This window comes from Vanessa atalanta, chromosome 16, assembly GCF_905147765.1.
Source record: "Vanessa atalanta chromosome 16, ilVanAtal1.2, whole genome shotgun sequence".
Taxonomy (NCBI): Eukaryota; Metazoa; Arthropoda; class Insecta; order Lepidoptera; family Nymphalidae; genus Vanessa; species Vanessa atalanta.
This window is the reverse complement of record NC_061886.1, coordinates 10,649,947-10,672,018: the sequence shown is the minus strand read 5'-3', so window position 1 is coordinate 10,672,018 and position 22,072 is coordinate 10,649,947. Positions and strand designations below refer to the sequence as shown.

The following is a 22,072-nucleotide window of genomic DNA, read 5'->3' as shown; positions in this document are numbered from 1 at the left end:
ATTTCCCACTGCTTGGCTAAGGCCTCCTCTCCCTTTGAGGAGAAGATTTGAAGCGTATTCCAGCACGCTGCGCCAATGCGGATTGGTGGAATACCCATGTGGCAGAATTTCGTTGAAATTAGATACATGCAGGTTTACCCATGATGATGCTCTTTAAATATGTCTTAACAATTCCTTACACTGTATATGTGCAATACTTGGACCTTTGAATTCTATACTAGTATTTAAGGATCGTTTTTTAATGGCTTTCTGAAAACGCTATTAAGCCAATATACGTAAAACTGCTATCTGTAAATGTGCGTTTCGGAGAAGGTTTTTTGTGTATAATATTATTAAAAAATTTAAAGCTCATATCAAAAGATAATGATAAACAAGTCATAATACACAATGCAAGATTATATTGAAGATAAAAAAGCGTGGACTTAGAATTTTTATTCTAGGCAGGATATATAAAAAAAATAATTATTGTTTACTGACATACGCTGTAATTAAAACTATAGAAAAGATTAACTACTGAATTAATTGTACACCTGTAACATGACGAAGCTGCATTTCATACTTAAATCCGCTTAAATTTCAACGAGACAAGCGTAAATTTAAATTTCCTGTAATATTTATTGAGGTCAACGTAACGTTTTCTGTATTGATAATTAAGTTTTCAAAGACTAAATGCGAAAGATAAAATATATCCTCGTGTAATATATGTAACAAACGCTTATTTAACTTAATCCATTCGCTTCATATAGAATTATTAGTTAAGCCTGTATTAACATTCCTTTGATTAATTATCTACTGGGAGAATGATGGACAAACAATATTATGGTCATTAAGATTAAGTCCTGAATATACAAAAACAATTAAATATATTTACTGTATAAACGGTCTCAAGAACGCTAGCAGCATTTTACCGTTTAATCGCAATTCCGATCCTCTGGACGAAAATGGACCAAAGTCCTGGTGTCTTGTAACCAGTGTAGGTAATAAGGCGAGGTGGTATAATTTTAATGAAACTTTTTGCACTACTACTCCGAAGACCAAGTGTTCCAACAGCAAATGGGACAAAAATATTATTTGGATGACGATTAGGTTTGAAGACGAATATTTTGATTGTAATTATAAGTAATAACTGAAATTATTATAGGCCTTTTGCATAACACAAGATTCTGTTATTCATAACAGGCGCGGAGTTATTATTTGTTGAATTCCAGTCAGTATATATTATATGATTTCATTGTATTTGATTGACATAACTTTTTAATTTAAATGGAAATGGTAGATAATAGATCTTGGTACCTACCTCCAGTATTATTAGTAGCGTTACACTTTACATAATATTCTAAAAGTACGATTAAAAAGTGCTTATAAAAACTTACTTCAAGAAAACATATTATATTTGATTAAAGAACATTGTCAAGTTTAAGTGATAAATATATGTGTACTTATTCGCCAACGGAACTGTATTGTTTGTCGAGATCTATCATTTCACAAATTAAAAGTTTAAAGAGGAAGGCATTCCAGACATTTAGCTACAAAATGATAAATGCTTGTCTCTGTCTGTGGACATTCGTATTGCGGGAAATAAAAGGTATTAGAAATGTTGTTGATTCCTACAATGTAGGTGAATTATGTCATGAGTCTAGCAGTTTTCTCACGGGTGAGGTTCCAGCTTCGATTCTATTCCACAAAAAAACTGAACAACAACGTAAAGATTGAAAATTGATGGTCTGTCACTTGTTGCCATTAGATAAATAAATAAATATTGGACAACATCACATATATTACTCTGATTCCAATGTAACTAGCTAAAGCACTTGTGTTATGGAAATCAGAAGTAACGACGGTACCACAAAAAGCCAGACCCAAGACAACATAGAAAACTAATGAACGTTTTCTACATCGACTCGAACCTAAAACCTTGGAGTGACCCCATGAAAACTGGTGTACATACTACTCAACCACGGAGGTCGTCGAATTGCCTTAAAAAAGGTATTCTTTGGTATGAGTACAGACTTGTACACTATTATTTTACTGCATTTAATGTCTTTGTTGGTTCAGATAAAATTCTGCCACAAGTATACTCACCCATAGACATTGGAGCTGCGTGATGAAAAAGTTCTAAATGTTCTGAAGTAGAAAGGAGGATTTAAGCCAGTAATGGACATTCACAGATCATTACTTTTCTACATGTGTCACAGAGGTGTCAAGAATGAAATTTTTTAAATTTATTTTTTCCACTTTGACTAAATTACTCATGACATACCTGTAATAGTTAAGAACCTGCGCGAAGACGCCAGGATGTCTGTCGAAGAAGTACTCGTTGAGCACGGGGTCGTAATTGGCGAGCGCCTCCGTCAAACGGGACAGCCGCGTTGCCGGGATCTTCTTCAATGTAGCCTTATAGGTTTCGTATCTGTAAATTAAATATTTCCATTACAATGGCAACCAATTATTATTATTGAGAAGTAATATGAAATGGTCTCTAAAATATATGCGTGAACTAGCAAATGGACCAACTGATAATAGATTACAGTACCACTGCACATAGACATTGATACTGTATTCCACATATCACCATTGCGCCATGTTATGTCCCCTGTATTTACACTGGCTCACTCAGCTTTAAACTGGAAAAAAATTAAACGATAAAGCTTATATAACTAGTTAGCTGAATGGCTGACTATTGGCTGATTTTAAGGGGTAGCTAACAATACAGAAGGGATTTAATAAATAGTTTGCATCTATTTTTCAATCTCAAAATAGAACGACTTTCCGACTTTGCTTGATGTTTCCTACTCTTAGAGATGCATTGAGAACTTCCAGACTTAGAACTGCTACTAAAAATATGTAGACAGGAAAACTTAATAAGTCTTTATTGGTCTGACTACTGAGTCAAAAGCAGTTCCCTAGTTTTTTCTTCAAATCAATCGGTACAAGTCTTTAGTATAAATTCGCCCATATCAGAGCCCCTTTTAAATAAAAAGACGTGATATAAGCAAGTCGTGGGTCGTTAACGTCTGTTTGAGAATAATAAAACCTTTCCTAATGATGGAAATAAATAGATTCTAAGAAATCTTAATACATTGTCGACCTTTGTTAAAAATTTTATTAATCAAGTTACATTTTTTCCCATCTTCGTGTACAAAATTCTAACATATATATTTAATATATATGGCTAAAACTAAGGCTATAGCCATATATATTTAACTAGTTGTCGACCGCGGCTTGTCGCTTGCGTTTTAAGGGTTAGTCGTCAAGTGTCAAGCATAAATCGATGTCCATCCCTTGAACTCAAGCTGGTTTTATAACAAATTTCAACAAATTTGGTTCAGTGAAATCTAATCGTGAAAGAACAACAGACATACAGACCGAGTTACTACCACGTTTATTAAATTGATATAGATTTATTTACTCTTAAAAATACGATATTAAATTGTTGAATGATTTAAATAACAATATAGGAAATCGATTCATAGATTCATTTACATAAGAATTATTAACGTTAATCTTAATTAAATAGTTACATTACAATTCATGAACGCGTAGAATGGTGGCGACTTGTTGAATCAAAAAATAAAGATAAAAATATCTTTGTACGAGTATATTAATACTACCTCCTACTTGTTACGGAGTAGAGGTGTAAATTAATATATGTAATAGATACTCATTACTGTATGTAGTTATATGCCTATGAGTATATATATTCGAAGCTATAATTCCAGACAATAATCTCTCCCTGCGTCAAATTTCATTCGATCCACTCACCCATTCTGTGGTGATTGAGGAACAAACGTCTGTCTGTAATTATAATATTAGTAAGAATACGATGTTAGCCCTGAATCTCAAACAGTAAAGTTACTGTTTGAGATCCAGAGCTAACATCAAATTGTAACGAATAAAAAAGAGTTGTACTTTAATCAGAAACTTCAATATCACGAGTAACATTGGTATTATTGTCTTTTAAAATTTATTTTTTTACGTATAAATAATCAGGTTGGCAGAAATGGACCAACTGATTTTAAGTGTTCGCCATCACCCACAGACATTGGCCCTATAACAACAAGTAACCAATCCCTACATCGCCAATGCACCACCAACCTTGGGAACTGACATGTTTTGTCCCTTATGCTTATTATTACTCTGTTTCACTCACTCTTTAAGCCGAAACACAATAACACTAAGTATTGCTGTTTGGCGGTAGAATATCTGATGAGCGGGTGATACTTACCCAACGGGCTTGCGCAAAGACCTACCACTAAGTAATATAATATAATTAAATATAAAATAGGCAAATATAAAAGAACATTTTTTAAATTAAATTTTACACCGAGAGAGAGAGAGAGAGAGAGAGAGAATAATCAAAATACGTTGTATGCCTTGGAAAAAAATTATGTCGTCCAAAAGCTATTTATTATTTTTCGTTTTAATTTACGACTTTTATTAACTGAGAAGAATTATTATACTGATACATAATATAGACATGGACTTTTCACTATAGATTATAAAAGAAAATCCCCCGCCAAGTCTATCCGTTATAACACAATAAAATCAAAAACTACCAGACGGATTTTTGTAAGACTTTCACCAAAGGACGGAATGATTCACGAGGAAAGTTTAAGTGTATAATTCATTGCGTGGTGCATGAATTAGCTGAAATATGATAATGATTAATAAATATATCAGAAAAAATATAACGACTTTGAGTTATATGGTAAAAGTGTACAAACGGCGAAATTATATCTTTGCCAGTTTTGCACTTCAGACACTTAGTGCTTGGACCATTAATAATAGTGCAAAAACATTTTTGAAACATTTAACACCTTTTTAGTCTTTAATCGTGACGGGATCGCTTTTCTCATAGCGGAAAGAGAAAATACTGTATAGTAAAAATATTTTAAACCGTGTATATTCTAAACTCTTTCGGGGAGACCTTCACCGGCAGCGCTCGCCTTTAAAGTAAACAATCTGTGATTCAATATTGAGCATTATTTTACGGTACTGACTGACTGACGAACATCGCCTATAAATAAATCTAAGATTCCATTTGCTGTCGTCACTTGTTTTTAAGTTTTCGGTTGAAGCGATCATAAACGCAAATTTTACGGTAAGAAAAAGAAAAGGTAACACTCACTTATGTAATGCTCGAATCTGAACTGTTATAAAATGCTCCCAGTGTGGAATCACCCTTAACGACCAACCTATTACAACAGGAGCTAGCAATTATAAATTAATTTAAAGCTCTAATATTTCATTTGGAATGTAAAAAATTATAATTGTCAATTATTTCTTTTGAAGTCCTTTCAAGGACAAAGTATTGAGGTTTGTCAAGAAATTAAAAAGTATACCTTAGAAGTTCTTTTAAAATTATATCTACATTATTACATGGGTTAGTGTCTATAACTTGACTTTTTATACCGAATGGCAATGGAATTTTATATTTGTGATGGCCCAGTGGTTAGAACGCGTGCATCTTAACCGATGATTTCGGTTTCCAACTCAAGCAAGCACCACTGAATTTTCATGTGCTTAATTTGTGTTTATAATTCATCTGGTGCTCGGCGGTGAAGGAAAACATCGTGAGGAAACCTGCATGTGTCTAAATTCTGAAACGAAATTCTGACACATGTGTATTCCACCAACCCGCATTGGAGCAGCGTGGTTGAATATGCTAAAAACCTTCTCCTCAAAGGGAGAGGAAGCCTTAGCCCAGCAATGGAAAACTTATTGTTAACGTAAAAAAATGTCAAGGAATTTGATTTCACCATAAATAACGATAGATACAATAAATTAAATTAACAACGTTTGAGATTACTTCAAATAGAAGACATAAAATTTCTATTAAGATACATGAATACATTAAAAAAAAAATAAGAATCAATAATATTGAATACAATTATCATCACCCCATATAACAGAAAGAAGGAGAAAGAAATAGGTAGGTCGTATGGAGCAACGCAACGCTTTTTCCTCAAGAGACGATTTCTATCAGTTCCCTCTACTGTGAGCTGCGCAAAAGAACTGTTCCAAAAAAAAAATGTAGCACAGACCAACAATCTGAATTTAATATTAAGATTATTGTTATTTATTACAAATTATAGACGCAGACGTTTCATTGCAGAAAAACATATATTCATCAATTCAAACATTATTTGGCATATTCCTCTAGAGAGTATCGTGTGGAGCTGCATTGCACTCTCTGTTTATAATTTCAGTTTGCTACACGCTAAAAACATTTATTAGAAGTAATTCATTTGAATTCTTAACTAGCTACTACTTAGTTACATTGGTAAAAAAGGCATATTATTCGATACAAGATTATATAGAGTTAATGCTTGTTGACTTCCAGGTAGGATATATTACATCCATATATAATTGTACTCAACTAACATGACTGTATTTTTTGATGTTGATAAAGAATAACTACTGAGTTTCTTGCCGGTTCTTCTCGGTAGAATCTACATTTCGAACCGGTGGTGGCTTCACTAGATATAGTTTGTTAAATGACAATTCAAAAGTGCTTGTAAAAGCCTACTTGAATAAAGCATATTTTGATTTTGTTATGTTATCAGTGGTTCTTGTCTAGTTTTGAAACCACAAACATCAATTAAATTACGAGTTCCGTACGTAATAACGATATTCTGAGCTGTTAATAATTCCTCAGAACATTTTTACGTTATTATATTGAGAAAACTAGACCATATCACGATATACACATTAAAAACATACATACAAACTTACAGTTCGATGATACTCGAGCCAATCCCGACTTCATTATATTAAGGCTTCGTTGATTAAACTGGAATAAAGCCGGCCTATTTGATCTCTGATAATAAAGGCGATACGATAAGTAATTATTTACCGTTGAGAAATACGGCTATTATATGTTGGAATCGAATGAATGTGAGAAAAAAAATCTGTTCTTCTTTGAATATGGTGGTATTGGTATCACCAGTAAATGCCAATAATATAAAATATAATGTTATTTCGTCAGATCAGATCTGGTCTTAAATGTGTGTGTTTTACTCGGCGTTTTACAAGCCGATCGAAGTAGGTATCATCCATTCATCAAATATTCTACCGCCAAACAGCAATACACAGTTACATTTTCGGTTTGAAGCGTGAGCCAGTGTAACTACAGGCACAAGAGACATAACATCTTATTTTACGTGCCAATGGCTATGCGATGATCACTTACCATTAAGTACCTATTTTATAAAAAAGTTGGCCAGGGTACATTCCTACTAATCTGTAGGTTAGTACGTGGAATGTACCCTAGCTAACTTTTGTAACTAAATGTTCCCAGATATCCTTACACAACACCCTACCATAAAGAGTGTATAACAATTGCTATTAATCACCACATCTACTTGTGGTACTTGGTCTTTTGATCGGAATATATTTTCTAATTAAAACTTGGAGATTTTAATCAATTGATTGTAATAATATTTCTGAACGGATTAACAAACACATTTGATTATAACGAAACACAGATAATATCTGGAGTTAAACAATCTCTATATGTTTAAGGTAATTACTATTGGCCCTAAGCTATCTCCAACGTTAGAGAAAAATCAGTATTTAAAAAACAGAGCCGTCTCATTCAAGCTGAAGGTCAATGGCCTTTAGGAAAAACGACACCAGTAAACAAGCCCCGGTCGTTGTCTCTTTATACAGAAGCCTAGAAAAACTAATTTTGATTAATGGTCCAGTGGTTGTAACTTTTGAATCTTAGCCGAATAAAGGTTCAAGGCCGTGCTAGCACTTGTTAATTTCCATGTATTTATCATTTATAATAGGTACGGTAGGTAATACCCGCTCCTCATCAAATACCAAAAAATTTAAAGAATAAAAATATAAGTGCAACTTAATTTATTCTACTTGGTATTGTTGTGATCCGGTTCGAAGGTTGAATGAGCCAGTGTAATAACACCAAGGACCAAGTATATTTTAGTTCCAAAAGTTGATGGCGCATTGGTGATGTGAGAAATGATTAACAATTCAATACCAACAGTCTGTGGCCAGTGGTGATCAGTTACCATCAGGTGACCTATTAACCATTCCGCGTGACGTGACGTGACGTAAATGTATATTCGGAATTATGTCCTGTAAGCGAAAGGAAACCCAAGCTCAAAAGTGGGACATTTCAAATTACTGTTATTTTTATATTTTTAAGAGAACATATATTTTACATTTAATTTTAAAGTTTTTATCATACATATGGTATTAAAACTAAGCTTTCATCTCTAAGTAAGCCACAGAGCATAATCATATAAAACTCTTAGTAATATACGGTGAAAACTTCCAAAGAGCGCTTTGAGCTGCATTCTCCGACCTTGACATAGAGCGATTGTAAGTTCGTCCCACTTTCCGTTATTACTCGTAAATGGAGTAAAATTCTATGTGCAGTTAGTTCCTCGTCAAGTCATTGTGCCTTTAGCAAATAAATAGAAATGATATCAAACAATAAAATGACATTTAACAAACCTTAACCGTTTTTAATGTAATCGAAAAATAAAAAAAAATAATTACAGTTACTCTTTGATGGATGATAAATTCATAAATACGTTTTTTAATGAAAGCTTACAATATACATTTATTTAAAAATAAAGCTAGACTATAATATATTTCAATACGTGCATAGACAGACAGAATATTTTTTTAAATAAAACGATGATCATGTCTTCCTAATCGATATGGTCAAGGTAATTTCTCGAAGTCATCTTTCAAGTATGTCCACAAACACAATTACACAGTCTATTCCGGCACTCACACTCCCATAGGACTTCAATTCCAGCACGACCGGAAATAGTTCAGGCGGAGGTTAATGAAACCAAAACGGATGTGGTCTCACAATATAATCCCCCGTTTCATATCACATAATTCGAAACGTTAGCTTATCGCAATATTTGTTGTTACTAACTATTTAATAATTGCTATGAACTAATTATTCCCAAAGAGATATTTTGATTCAAATATTATTCGAAGTCCGTGCTTATGCCACTTCTATGTATGAACTACTCTTTATTCTGAGAATGTCCGCGACCAGCCCAGATAGGATGTTAACGTCCGTATATTCATGATAAAACTACGTACTAACAAAGGAAACTTCGTTGGATTTCTGTAGGAAAATTGTTCCTAGTTAAATGATGAAAATTCAGAAATTTACATGAACAATATATTAAATAAGGCAGAACACGAAGTTCTGGCAATTTTGTATAAAATGAATCGGTAATCGATTTTTTTATCAAAGGCTTATTAAGAAGATCTTGTGTCATAGATTGCGCACTTTGGTACCTCCTGCAGATGGCTAATCTTTGAAATTGGATACTTTGACCGAAATCCAGTCAGAGCAACGAAAGTAAAAGGGAATTATTTAATATACAACAATTTATTTTGCGATATATAGCGTTTAATGTCATATAAATAATAACTATGTTAAAAATATATAAACAGTATATATGTAAATTTAACGCAAAGAATATTAATTTTTGAGTTAACATTTTTAAAACGCCTGATGGAAGTGGATTTAAATGTAATGGAAAAACGTTTGAGTATATTTTTCTCTGACTTTTGTGACATATTCATTTTAATCATAATTATTATAAATAAAAAATGAACTACTACTAAGTCAAATAAGATGACTATGTAGTTCTCGTAAGTGATAGTTTAGTTTTTATATAATATAAAAACTAAACTATCACTAACCTAAAACGAGTTAGGTAATTCTACGATTAATATTATTGCGCACCATATTATACAACCTTTTTGCTTCTGCGACTTTCGGATTTGTCAAAATGATGAAAAACAAACTATAAGCACTCGATTTTGAGTGCAAACTGGTTGATGACGGAATTGACGGACATGCTAGTGGCCTTTGAAGACATTCACTGTCCACATTCTGTCTTAATCACCAAATCAAATCAATAATACCCAATCGTGTTACCAAATTATGTACACATTTGCAAACTTAATAATCGATACGAAGACAGAAGTATGTTAAAATCGACTTCTCATATATTTTTTACATTATATATTTTCAAGTAATAAATAAATTGAGCAATCATACACGTATAATTTTGGACCCAACTGACTTTACTTTACTTGAGCTAGACGCTTGGCCTTATTCAGGCTTTGTGTGGTTCAAAGAGTAATTCATTCCATGCGATCTTGATTAGTGCAGTGGCTATTTTTAATTTTGATTTGTATGTATTCAAACCTCAATGTAAACAAACGATTCCGAAAGTAAAATGTAATCTAAAATAAAATACTACCATCAGATTTAGTTTTGCGTAATATATGAGATCGTATTTTACGGAATATAATTTTGCGTTGCGAAAAAATTAAAGCGAGCGTAACTCAGTACAAGTGAAATACAAAAAAAAAAATACTTTAATTAATAACCTCAAAATCTATTCTCACGTGACGTCACATTTTTTTTTTAATATAGGTTGTTGCAAATGAGCCACGTGATGGTAAGCGGTCACCACTGCCATCATAGACATCAGTGCTGCAGGAATTATTAAACATACCTTACATCACCAATGCATCACCAAAGTTGGGAGCTAAGATGTTACGCCCCTTTTGTCTGTAGTAATACTGGGTCACCCATCCCTCAAAGCGGAACACGATCATACTAAATATTGCTGCTTCGTACGATGAGTTGGTAGTACCTACCCAGACAGGGTTGCACAATACCCTAATAGAAAATAATACTAAACCAATTAACATAAACTTATACCAGAATTTGTAAAGCATTTTGGAAAAGGTTTTAGTGCATTATACGCTCGAATTATCGACGATCAAACTTTGTCCGACCTGATCCTTTGATGTTTCGGTGATGTTAGATCACTCTGCATCTTCCAACTCATTTTTCCCGGGAACTGTTCCAAAGATTTATCCCAGCCGCTGAATGTCACCTTAAGACATGTCGCCAGAATTCCAAGTTGAACGCGCACCAACTGCTCGTTTGCCAGGTATTCCGTAAAAAAAAAACCTTATGAGTTTCTCTTAACCTTATCAGTTTTTTATGAGTTTCTCCCCCCGTTTATTATATACGAGAATTATTCTTGCTTACTATAAAGTATATCAATTTATATTGAATCCTTCTAAAATTGAATTTAAAAATCTTACAACGCAACCTCCTAAACTCTAGGCATAGTTAAGGCGAAGGAAATATAACGTCTTACGCAGCCATAAACTGGGCTTAATGTACTGTGGTACAGCCCGGCCTTGGGTAGCGATTTGGCTGCGAATTTAGTTCGTAGCGATGACACTGCCAATGGTTATGAACCCATTTGTAAATAATTTTATCATATAAGTAACGACTTAATAGTTATAATGAACGATTGGATAAGTTATGTCTTGTTGCTTTCTTTTACAGTAGGCCAGAGAGAGACAAAATAACGGGATTAAGTAATTATATAAGGATATTTGCTACTGACATTCCTCAATTGGTTCCTCAATTGGTTCCTCAATAAGGTTTCTGAAAATTAATAACCTCCAAGATAGTATTTTGTCACATCGAAAATAACAAAAAAATATTAAAGACAAAAATAACCATCTGAGTTCCTTTCGCCGATTTTCAGTCCATTTTATGATTCTTTTTTAAACAGATGTTCGTTATGACTTTGAATATCAACCACTAAGTATAGCCTCTATATTGGACTAGCTTGACTAGCAATCCGTCTTGACTTCGTATGGTTAGCATTCATACCAACAACTTTTCAACATTGCTAAAATGTAAAAGAACCTAACCTATATTCTAAATTTCCCGGCAATATTATTAGTAGTACTATTAGTAGTTACCACCAACTCATTAGGATATCCTACCATCAAACAGCAATTATACTTAGTTGCGTTCCGATTTGAAGGACAAAAGACGTAACATCTTAGCCACAACGGATATAAGGAAAATATAAGTGCTGATATCTATGAATAGAGGTACTTATACTTACCATTTTTTATCAGGTGGCCTAGTTGACCATTTGAAAAAAAGCATTTTATTATTTAATAGAAAACTCAATAATAGTCTTGTAAGGTGAGAAGCATGATATATATCGAACACTTGGTGTAAATTATCAAATATTTAAAATAATCCGAGTGTCATTATTTAAATATGTAAAACATTCAGTGTATTCCCCACACTCCTGTTATGAAGACCATGCTACAGACAGGCGGTACGAAGGGCGACTGACCCAGTTTAATTACAGGCGCAAGGGACATAACAATAAAACTCCCAATGTTGCCAGCGAATTGTTAATTTTATAACTAAATATTGTATAATGTAAGTTTTAACTAATATATAAACATGATGACTTTTTATTCACCTAAATAATTATAATATTATTAATATAAAAATACACAAGTTGAACGAATTTAGGGTGCCATAGGGTATACATAAAAAATAAAATTACTTTTGTTAAGATTCGTTGTTCTTCTTTACCCTGGCCTTGTATCAAACCATTTTGGGTCAGGTCAGCATGTTCTTCCATTCTCCTCTATTATACGTCATCTGACCGTTCACATACATCTCACTCATATCCCCCCCTCACACACGACATCCTTCCCTCCACGTTTATAATCATTTATTATTATATTATAATTCTTAAACATGTACATATTGTTGTGTGTGGTGGTTGACTTAATTATATTCAAACTTCTGGCAACATTGGCTTTAGCTAGCAATCAAAATATTAATTTAATTTTAATATAAATGGATCTACCCTCCATTTGATGGCACCATTAAAAGCTATTATTTAACTTGCAACGTTCGTTAGTTTGATTAGAATAAATCTTGCAAGCTGAATTCAAACTACTTCCTCTTATTATACGGAGTTGAACAATGGGCTTACACAAAGCTATAAAAATAAATCTTGTACTTCCATTTATACCGATTTGGTAGATAAACGATCGTAACATCCTAAATTTTAATGTTATGTTATCTATGGATAAGACACATACATTCAAAATACTTTAGAACAAAGGCGGGAAAATTACTCAAAACATTGAAATTCTTTCAAAGAAGCCCCGCCGTGTTACTTAAGAATTCTTAAACATTCTCTTTTGTGTCTGAATATTTTAGTACACAAAATAAGTATGTTTAGTTTGATCTTTCTTAGTGAAGGCACTCTTCGTTGCCGTACCATAAAGAAACATGTACTTTCGCGTATTATATACGTAGATATATTTGAAATGGAAACGAATTTATTTATTTAAAAAAAATGTATTTAAATATATGAAATAGGAAATATGATTGATCACCTTCGTTGGCAAACATTGCACAAGGTAATATTTATGTTATGGAGTCCTACTGTGCAGGAATTAATAGTGTACTCAGCTTATCTAACTCATAACCTAGTAAGACTAAATATTCAAATCGTCTCTTACAAGCAATTTTGATTTTGACACACATATTACAAGGTTTGAATATCATTCTATCACCAGAGCAAGGAACTCAGTAGTTATGCAGTACACACGCATAGTGCGTCAGTCACAAGCAAATATGTTTATCCAAATTTGAATATGAATATTTGTAGTTTACTCTTGTAAAATGAATATAATCAATGCCGCTATTTTGGCATTTTTTTATTGTAATTACGACAAGGTTTAAATTTTTTCGATAAATAAGACATTCTTATACAATGATTGCATGGAAGATGGTTAATTATTTGTAAAATTTGTTTTAAATTAAAATATCGATGAGTAAGCATCGGAATACGTTTATTAAACTAATTAACTATTAATAACGCTGATATAACTTATATTAAATATAGTTCAAGATTTAGATTTTGAATCATAAAAAATATAAATGCTTCAAGTGTTGGATCTGGAATAATTGTAGCATTATTACCCTAATAGCAATTAACATTGTTCAAGTGATCATAGAAGTTTGAATATTTTATCTCAGTTTATTTAACGGCTTAATGTACTTATATTTACTCGTTTACCATGAGAAATCATTAACTTACTTAAGAATTATTAACATTAAGACCCTTACTATGTACAAATAAAAATTAAAAATAGATACTGTACAAACTATGACCAATAGAACGATACCAGCATTTCCCCGTCGAATTGCAGTACCGATCCACAGGGTAAAATGAACCAGCACTCTAGTCACCAGTGGAGGCAATAAGTGAGTAAAATGTTTAAATTTACCTTTTACGTATGTATCAGTAGTTATTACGATATATTCGAATAATTGGCGAAAGTATCCTGTCCCTTTATCTACAAATATCTCTTAGCAAAATTTAGTTTCAGGATCCTTAGCTGTTCGATTATAATTGATGAATATACGCCTTAGGTGTATCTGATATTGAATCCATGTTGTTGTTCTCGAAGGACTGTTATTAGGGATTCTGGGATTGTCCAAATTGTTTTCGGTAAGTCCGACTATGATTGGGTTATCTGTATTATGGATAGCCATTTTAAGTTGTAAGTCAAGCCAATCTTGGTAGGTATCTATAATCTGTTCCACAAAAGAGCAAAACTACGTAATTTAATCAAAATCAAAATACACTTCATTCAAGCAGTCTTTTACGAACACTTTTGAATTGTCAATTTAAAGAATTGTTTTAAACGAATTGAGTCGAAAACGAAACTCATAATCAGTCGGTTCACAAGTGGCCACTTCTATCGGGTACCCATTTTATTGCATTCGTATTTTAATTTAAAAACAAACGTCCTTTCACACTTGCGATATCTTAAATTAAATAAAAATAATAGTGACGAAATCCGTGGTCGAGTAGGGTGTACAGCGGTTTTCATGGGTACGCCACTTCGAGGTCCTGGATTCGATTCCTGGCCGAGTCGATGTAGAAAGAGTTCATTAATTTTCTATGTTGTCTTGGGTCTGGGTGTATGTGGTACCGTCGTTACTTCTTATTTTCCATAACACAAGTGCTTTAGCTACTTACATTGGGATCAAAGTAATGTATGTGATGTTGTCCAATATTTATTTATTTGATAGTCTGTAATTGTCTTACTACTTAGTCTAGAGCCTACTCGTCTTAAAGCTTGGAACCTTTTCAACCAGTTCCAGTGAGATTTATAATATTTATGTAACAATAAAAAAACAGAACAAGATAAAAATTAAATTATTTAATAATACACCTTATTATATAGGTTTTAGATGTTATTTTAATATTTATGTTTTTATTTATATCAGACAGATTTCAAAGAGATGAAGATTTAAAAATGCTTGATTTTATAGCTTTGTCGAACGATAAACAACTGCTCCGAATATATTTCCTATAGAAAAATGGAGGAACGTAAATATTTAACTCACGATTTGAGCGAAGAGGAATCCCAAAGAGGAACCGGGTCTCAGTTACGTAGTTGAATTTAGATCATACTCGTAATGTCGAACAGTCGGTTTTATTATTAATGATTGACCTTCTTTAAATTATCTTCAGCTTCTTCCAAAGTGAATATTGCAATACTGTTTATGATTCCTTTTTTAGATAAAATTATGTATCTTTTAGTATGTTAATCTGTTTTTTTTTTTTCATTATATTGTTGATGTACCTAGTATAGTTGTAATGTTACATTTGTTGATATTACAGAATTAGTGTACATCAATATTATGTTACTATATTTGTAAATAAAAATATACTCTTCACCCAAAGACCACACGATAAAAATGAATTAAAAAATAATAACCTTACAAATGAGCTGATAGAATTGGCTAAGTGGTTAATTTATACGTAGTCAATGTAGGACCGAGAGGATAGCAACATCTCTTTATGACCTTCTAAAAGTCTTACCAGTCGAGATCTGAAATAAGTTCTTTGCAATCATCAAAAGAGCCGAGATGGCTCAGTGGTTAGAACGCGTGCATGATTGCGGCTTTAAACCCAGGCAAGCACCACTGAATTTTCATGTGCTTAATTTGTGTTTATAATTCATCTCGTGCTCGGCGGTGAAGGAAAACATCGTGAGGGAGCCTGCATGTGTCTAATTTCAACGAAATTCTGCCACATGTGTATCCACAAACCCGCATTGTAGCAGCGTGGTGGAACATGCTCCAAACCTTCTCCTCAAAAAGGAGAGGAGACTTTAGCCTCTTAATACAAAAGTTCTTGCGAAAAATATCTGAATAACTTCGCGTTTATCACTAAATCACTGAACCCCTGAGAGTTACTTGAAGTCAATGAGGCGTGAAACCGAATATTAAACGAAGCGCTAAATATACATCTTGACTTCACTTCAAATACCTGAATAAGAAAATATTTCCGTTAAACATTTTGTTGTATAACAACTGTACTACAATTCATGTTCTTTTCATGAAATAGCCTATCTACTAAATCTACTAAATTTCTTGATGTTGGATCCCAAAATCCGAAACGGTTATAACTGTTTCAATTTAAATTCTCTTGACAACTATAGTCTTCGGAGAATTAATAATATTATCAAAAACTATATCATATTGGTAATGCACATTGTCCAAACATAGTTTTTATATTATAATATATACTTTAATATTTTAATTACTTTTTAAAATTTAATTCTTTTGACGCGTCATGAGAGTGAATTTTTATGATGCGCGCTCAGAGTGACATGAAGTTGCGCTGAGCCGCCAATTAAGTGTTAAGTCGCTTGAAATAGACAACTTCACACCTTATCTTGTTTTACGAAGTTTATTTAATAGTAAAATTAAGATGTGAATGTTTAAATTTGTGTGTGGGTATAGTAGTGGTGAAAAATAATCCTCAGATGGAGGATGTTGTGTTACTCGGATGACACCCAAGAGGTGGCCCGCCTGGCCGAGGTCGGAGTGTCATTCGCGGTAGATCGAGCGGGATGCTGGGTTTGAGGGTCTCTGTCACAAAACCAGAACCCCTCTTATTGCACGGTCCATGATGGGACTCCTCGACGGGCGTATGTCATCGTTCTTAAAACGAATTAAAGTACAGATCCAGATGAGGTACGTGGGCCTGGCTATGGACGGAAGATAGTGCTTCAGGCAGTACTTTGTCCTTTGAGGTACTCATCATCATCATCATCAGCCCGCATTCGTCCACTGCTGGACATAGGCCTCTCCAAATGCAAGCCACTGAGGTCTTTCTTCGGCAACTCGCATCCAGCTCCTGCCAGCCGTCACTCCACCGTGCCTGAGGACGTTCTACACTACATTTGCCGAGACGCGGTCTCCACTCTAGAACACGTTTTCTCCAACGGTTATCGGTTCTACGACAAATATGGCCGGCCCACTGCCACTTCATCTTACTAATCCGGAGGGCTATGTCTTATATGTATTATATGTACTTTGGTTCTGACGGATCACCTCATTTCTGATGCGATCCCTCAGAGATATTTCCATAGCATTGAGGTGCTCACGCTAAGAAAAATAGTTTAATTTTACTCAACGATTTTTCTACCATCTTCTCCATACTTTATGTTTTAGCTAGGCTCGTATTGACGTGTACATTGCACGGCGTCAGTTTCACTAGCCATCTGTCATCCACACGTGTAGTTTGTAACGTATTTGATACTGTATCAAGTTATACATGGTCTGAGTATTTCAGTGGAGCGCTACTTGTTTACGGCGTGTTGGTATAATAATAAAAACAGTTACCGAAATGAGACATATTTTTTTTCGATCATAATCCCTCTGTGATGCTTCGCAATGAGTCGTGCAATTAGAATTAAACTATTTGTATAGTGACTGAATGTTGTATAATGACACTGAGCCGAAATGGCCCAGGGTTATAACGCATACATCTTAACCGACGATTTCGGGTTCAATCCCATGCAACCACCACTAAATTTTCATGTGCTTAATTTGTATAATTCATCTGGTATTCGGCGGTGAAGGAAATCATTGTGAGGAAACCGGCATGTGTCTATCTTCAACGAAAATCTGCCACGTCTGTATTCCACCGACCCGCATCGGAGCAGTGTGGTGGAATATGCTCCAAACCTTAAATTTACAGGCTGTTAATGTTTTATATGTATAAACACAATTTACATATGTTTATTCGAATATTATTATCTATTTCGTCGAAAGATACGTCATCAATACTTGGGATATCGTTCAATCTTATCAGTTCATTTATAGCTGTCAGAATTGTATCCATATTTAACATGAGTGCGCTGTGCAGCTGCTTAGGTATAGAGTAATTGTTTAGTATTGTCGTTTGTTATGTTAAAGCATTACACGACGGATCTGTAATGACTTTTATGTAATATAATACAATTTTTGTTTGACTGACGACGATATTTAATAATTCACGAAGCTGTATTAAAGCTAACCGATTTATAAATTTTGTAGAAAAGGTTAGTTATGCCTAAGTGTCAATATGTATCGATCAATAAGTTTTATATATTCCATTTTACTAGCTAAGCCTACAACGAACCTACCTTTTTTCTTTCTTGTTCTTTTTCTTATCGTGTAGACATGGAATAATAGTATCCATGTACTTTATAATGTTAACGAAAGCTAAACATAGTTTTTATCCTATAATATAAATAGTTAAAATGTTATAAAGAAAAAATTAAACACATTGTGTTTAGTCAAATTAATTCATTCATTTTAGAAGCTTCACTGAAGAAACGTTTACTGTTTGATAGTCGATTTAGAGAAAAACCCCGTCACTTAAAAACCACCGATGAAAAAGTCTCTGTATTATATTATATATAACCGAAACCAAAGTTCCTCTTACTTGTAAAATTTGTACTAAGGCGATTTATTTATTTTGTAAGAATTCACTTCGTATTTCACACGTGAAATTTTGGCAACCAACTTACGGTGATACGTGATTTTGACACGTGAATTCTGTAAATGTTATAAATATATCACTTCTCTTAAGGAATAAGGTTACGCACATTGTAGCTTCTTCAACTTATATAGTTTTAAAAAATTATTTACAAGTGCTAGTAAAAGCCTACGTGAATAAAGTATATTTTGATTTTGCATACTATAATCCGACACAATTACCGTTCTCTCACAATGTGTGTGCAACATAAACAAAAAAATAGTTAGCATATAAGCACATAGCACATTGATCTCTTGCTATTTAATAACCCTTTACTACTCAGTATGCTTTTGTAACGTAATTGACCAGTAGTGTCCAGCGGACACATTTAATAAATTGAGGGCATTTGAAAAAAAGAGAAAACGTTATAAATTTTAGAAAAGGTTTTTTAATTGTATCTTACATATTTATTATTTAATCTATTTGCTTTTTTTAGAACATATATTACATATATATTTTTATAAAATGTTCTGCCCACACATTGCATCTGTCGCAACACTGCTTAGATGTTCAAATATATTTTTGAAGGGCAAATAATATGACATCGCTCCTTTCTTTGCAGTAGGTTCAGATTGAGAAGCTCATTGATGTGTAGTCGGATCTGATAATCCTTTTACTTACTGCCTTAGATACTTGCTAAGTGATAACTCGTCAGCCCTTTTTTGTTTCGTCTCTATATATTATGTGTCACCAACTCAGTTGCGACTTCTGAATGTTCTTTTTACGTTGGGTCCAAGTAATTTAAAATAATGTAAGTCAATATAAAATAGTTTATCATTATATTTTATACATGTACAAGTCTTTCACGCGTAAACAAGCACGGTATCGTCTAAAAGATGAAATTGTTAACCAAGTTCCTGAGACGAAAAAAAAACACGTGCATCTTAACCGATGATTTCGGATTCAAACCCAGGCAGGCACCACTGAATTTTCATGTGCTTAATTTGTGTTTATAATACATCTCGTGCTCGGCGGTGAAGGAAAACATCGTGAGGAAACCTGCATGTGTCTAATTTCAACGAAATTCTGCCACATGTGTATTCCGCCAACCCGCATTGGAGCAGCGTGGTGGAATATGCTCCAAACCTTCTCCTCAAAGGGAGAGGAGGCCTTTAGCCCAGCAGTAGGAAAATTTACAGGCTGCTAATGGGTATTGAAATATTTCATATATTTCAAATAGACAATATTCTTGCTAAGACTTAAACGCTTGACTTTGTATTGAGGGTAAGTAAGAAATTCAAAAATTATTATACTCTTATTATTTTATACAATGGGTTAGTACGCTCTCTATTGGAATTCGGACGTCAATCTAGAACTCTCCGTACACAACTTACATAGATTCTATAGAAAAGGTACAAATTAAATTTATGAATCATGTACTCGTACGATATAACTTTTATAACTCTTGACGAACTCCGCCTAAATTCAATCCATTAGAAGTTCGCTGTATGCTCAGAGATCAATTTTCTCTATTTAAACTGTTAAATAATATTATCGAGAGTCCTTACTTATAAGGCTGCTTAAATTTTAATCCCCTATATGTCCCTAAAATTTGTAAGCGGAGTCATTTTTGTTAGACTCTTTTTGGGTTGCCCTGTACAAAAACTAAATCTGCCCAAAGTAATGTTACTTAACTGTAAGGCTTTGTAAGCTCTAAGTAAAAAACAATATACACAGTGGGTGATACTCCAAGCATCACCCGCTGTGTATATTGTTTTTTAATATTCCTTTTTCAGTCTTCTGTTCGTTTCTCAAAAATAAAATAAAAACGGTTAAGATTTAAGACTCTCTCTATAAATTTGGGCATCTCGTCTCCTCTAGGACATACCAGCCTATGATTCACGTGTAGTTACAATGAAATCAAAAAAGTATTAATTTGATTATTTTTTTTGGAGTTAAAATTTGCATTCAACTGTAGCGTTTTATTCCAGCAAAATAAAACGACCTCCGCTCCAAATACAGCCCTGAATATTGGGAGAACTTAATAAACTCGTAAACCCAAACAAATTTAACAGCTGTGGCTGTTTAATTTAAAAAGGGACGAGATAACACTAATACTACGATCAGCTTATGTGTAAATACTACAAAGTTAAGAAGGCACCACTAAATGTATCACTTAATGGTAATTGATCACCTCTTCTAATAGTCAATGAAAAATATATATTTCACATATTAATTAAGACATTAAACAGACTGGTGATGGTTGGTGGAAAAAGCTAATTGCAAGCCCCTCATGGTAGGTATCACCCACACATCAAATATTATTGAACAGTAATATTTAGCATTGTTGTGTTCAGGTTTGAAGGTGAGTGAGCCAGTTTAACTGCAAACACAAGGGACATAACATCTTACCTCCCAGGGATGGTTCTTTTTATTATGGTATCGGTAGGTCAACTAGTAAATGGGTCACCTGATGGTATGTGGTCAGCACCACCTGTAAGAAATATTAACCTTGTGCCTGTTTGGTGGAACCACTTACAATGAGGTGACTAATTTGGCTCTCCAAATACCAATTATAAATATATATATACATATTCATATCGTACCTTTAAGAAAACCTTTTATAAATACTGCTTATTTATATACTGTGAATATAACAATAAATATGAAATCAAATTCATTATTTATTCAATTACTTAATTCAAAGCATTAAAATCACGTTTTTATCATCATATTATGGGATTCCAAGAAGAACAAACAAGAAGCTCGTAATTATTCTCAAATGTAATCATACTAGCGGCCCACACCGGCTTCGCAAGGATGCAATTTATTAACAAAGGAAACGAGGAGTGCGCTTAGCATGAAAATATTTAATAAGCATAAAAAGAGAAAACATAAATACTTATTTTATTGTAAAACAGACAAAAACGATTAGAAATTTGAAGAGTTTTTACTGCCAAGGTCAAACTTTTATTGTTACTGCCAGTTTTCCGACTAACCATTTTGAGCTAACGATTTATGTCACAGGAAATTATTTGAAACGAGGATATATTTTAAAGTATTAATAATATGCATTATAACTCTATACAGGATGTCCCAAAAGTCGACGTCAAGCCGAAATTTCCTGACAGGTAATGCAACACCAGTTATCAGAAAAATTAAAAAAAAAATTTAAGTCATGTATTTTTGAAGTTATGGAAACTTTTCTTTTATTCCAGAAAATGTACACCATGTGACCGTTTTTTCATTCCTGTTGTTACAAATAATTATTTTTTGCCAAAATTTTTTCTCTTACGTCATCCCGAATAGTGCTTTATGTAACCTATGTTCCTAAACCCTGTGCTGATCACTCCAACTTGTAGGAAAATGTCATTTTATAC

The 22,072-nt window shown here is 33.4% G+C and overlaps 1 protein-coding gene across 1 annotated transcript in view; it reads right to left on the bottom strand.

Moving 5' to 3' along the window:
• LOC125070133 (potassium voltage-gated channel protein Shaw-like) overlaps nucleotides 1-22,072 on the bottom strand; it is a 252,867-nt gene that overhangs the window by 208,755 nt on the left and 22,040 nt on the right. The window contains exon 2 of the mRNA XM_047679833.1: nucleotides 2,261-2,410. Coding sequence (XP_047535789.1) covers nucleotides 2,261-2,410 — 150 coding nt within the window. The remainder of the gene's footprint in view (nucleotides 1-2,260; nucleotides 2,411-22,072) is intronic.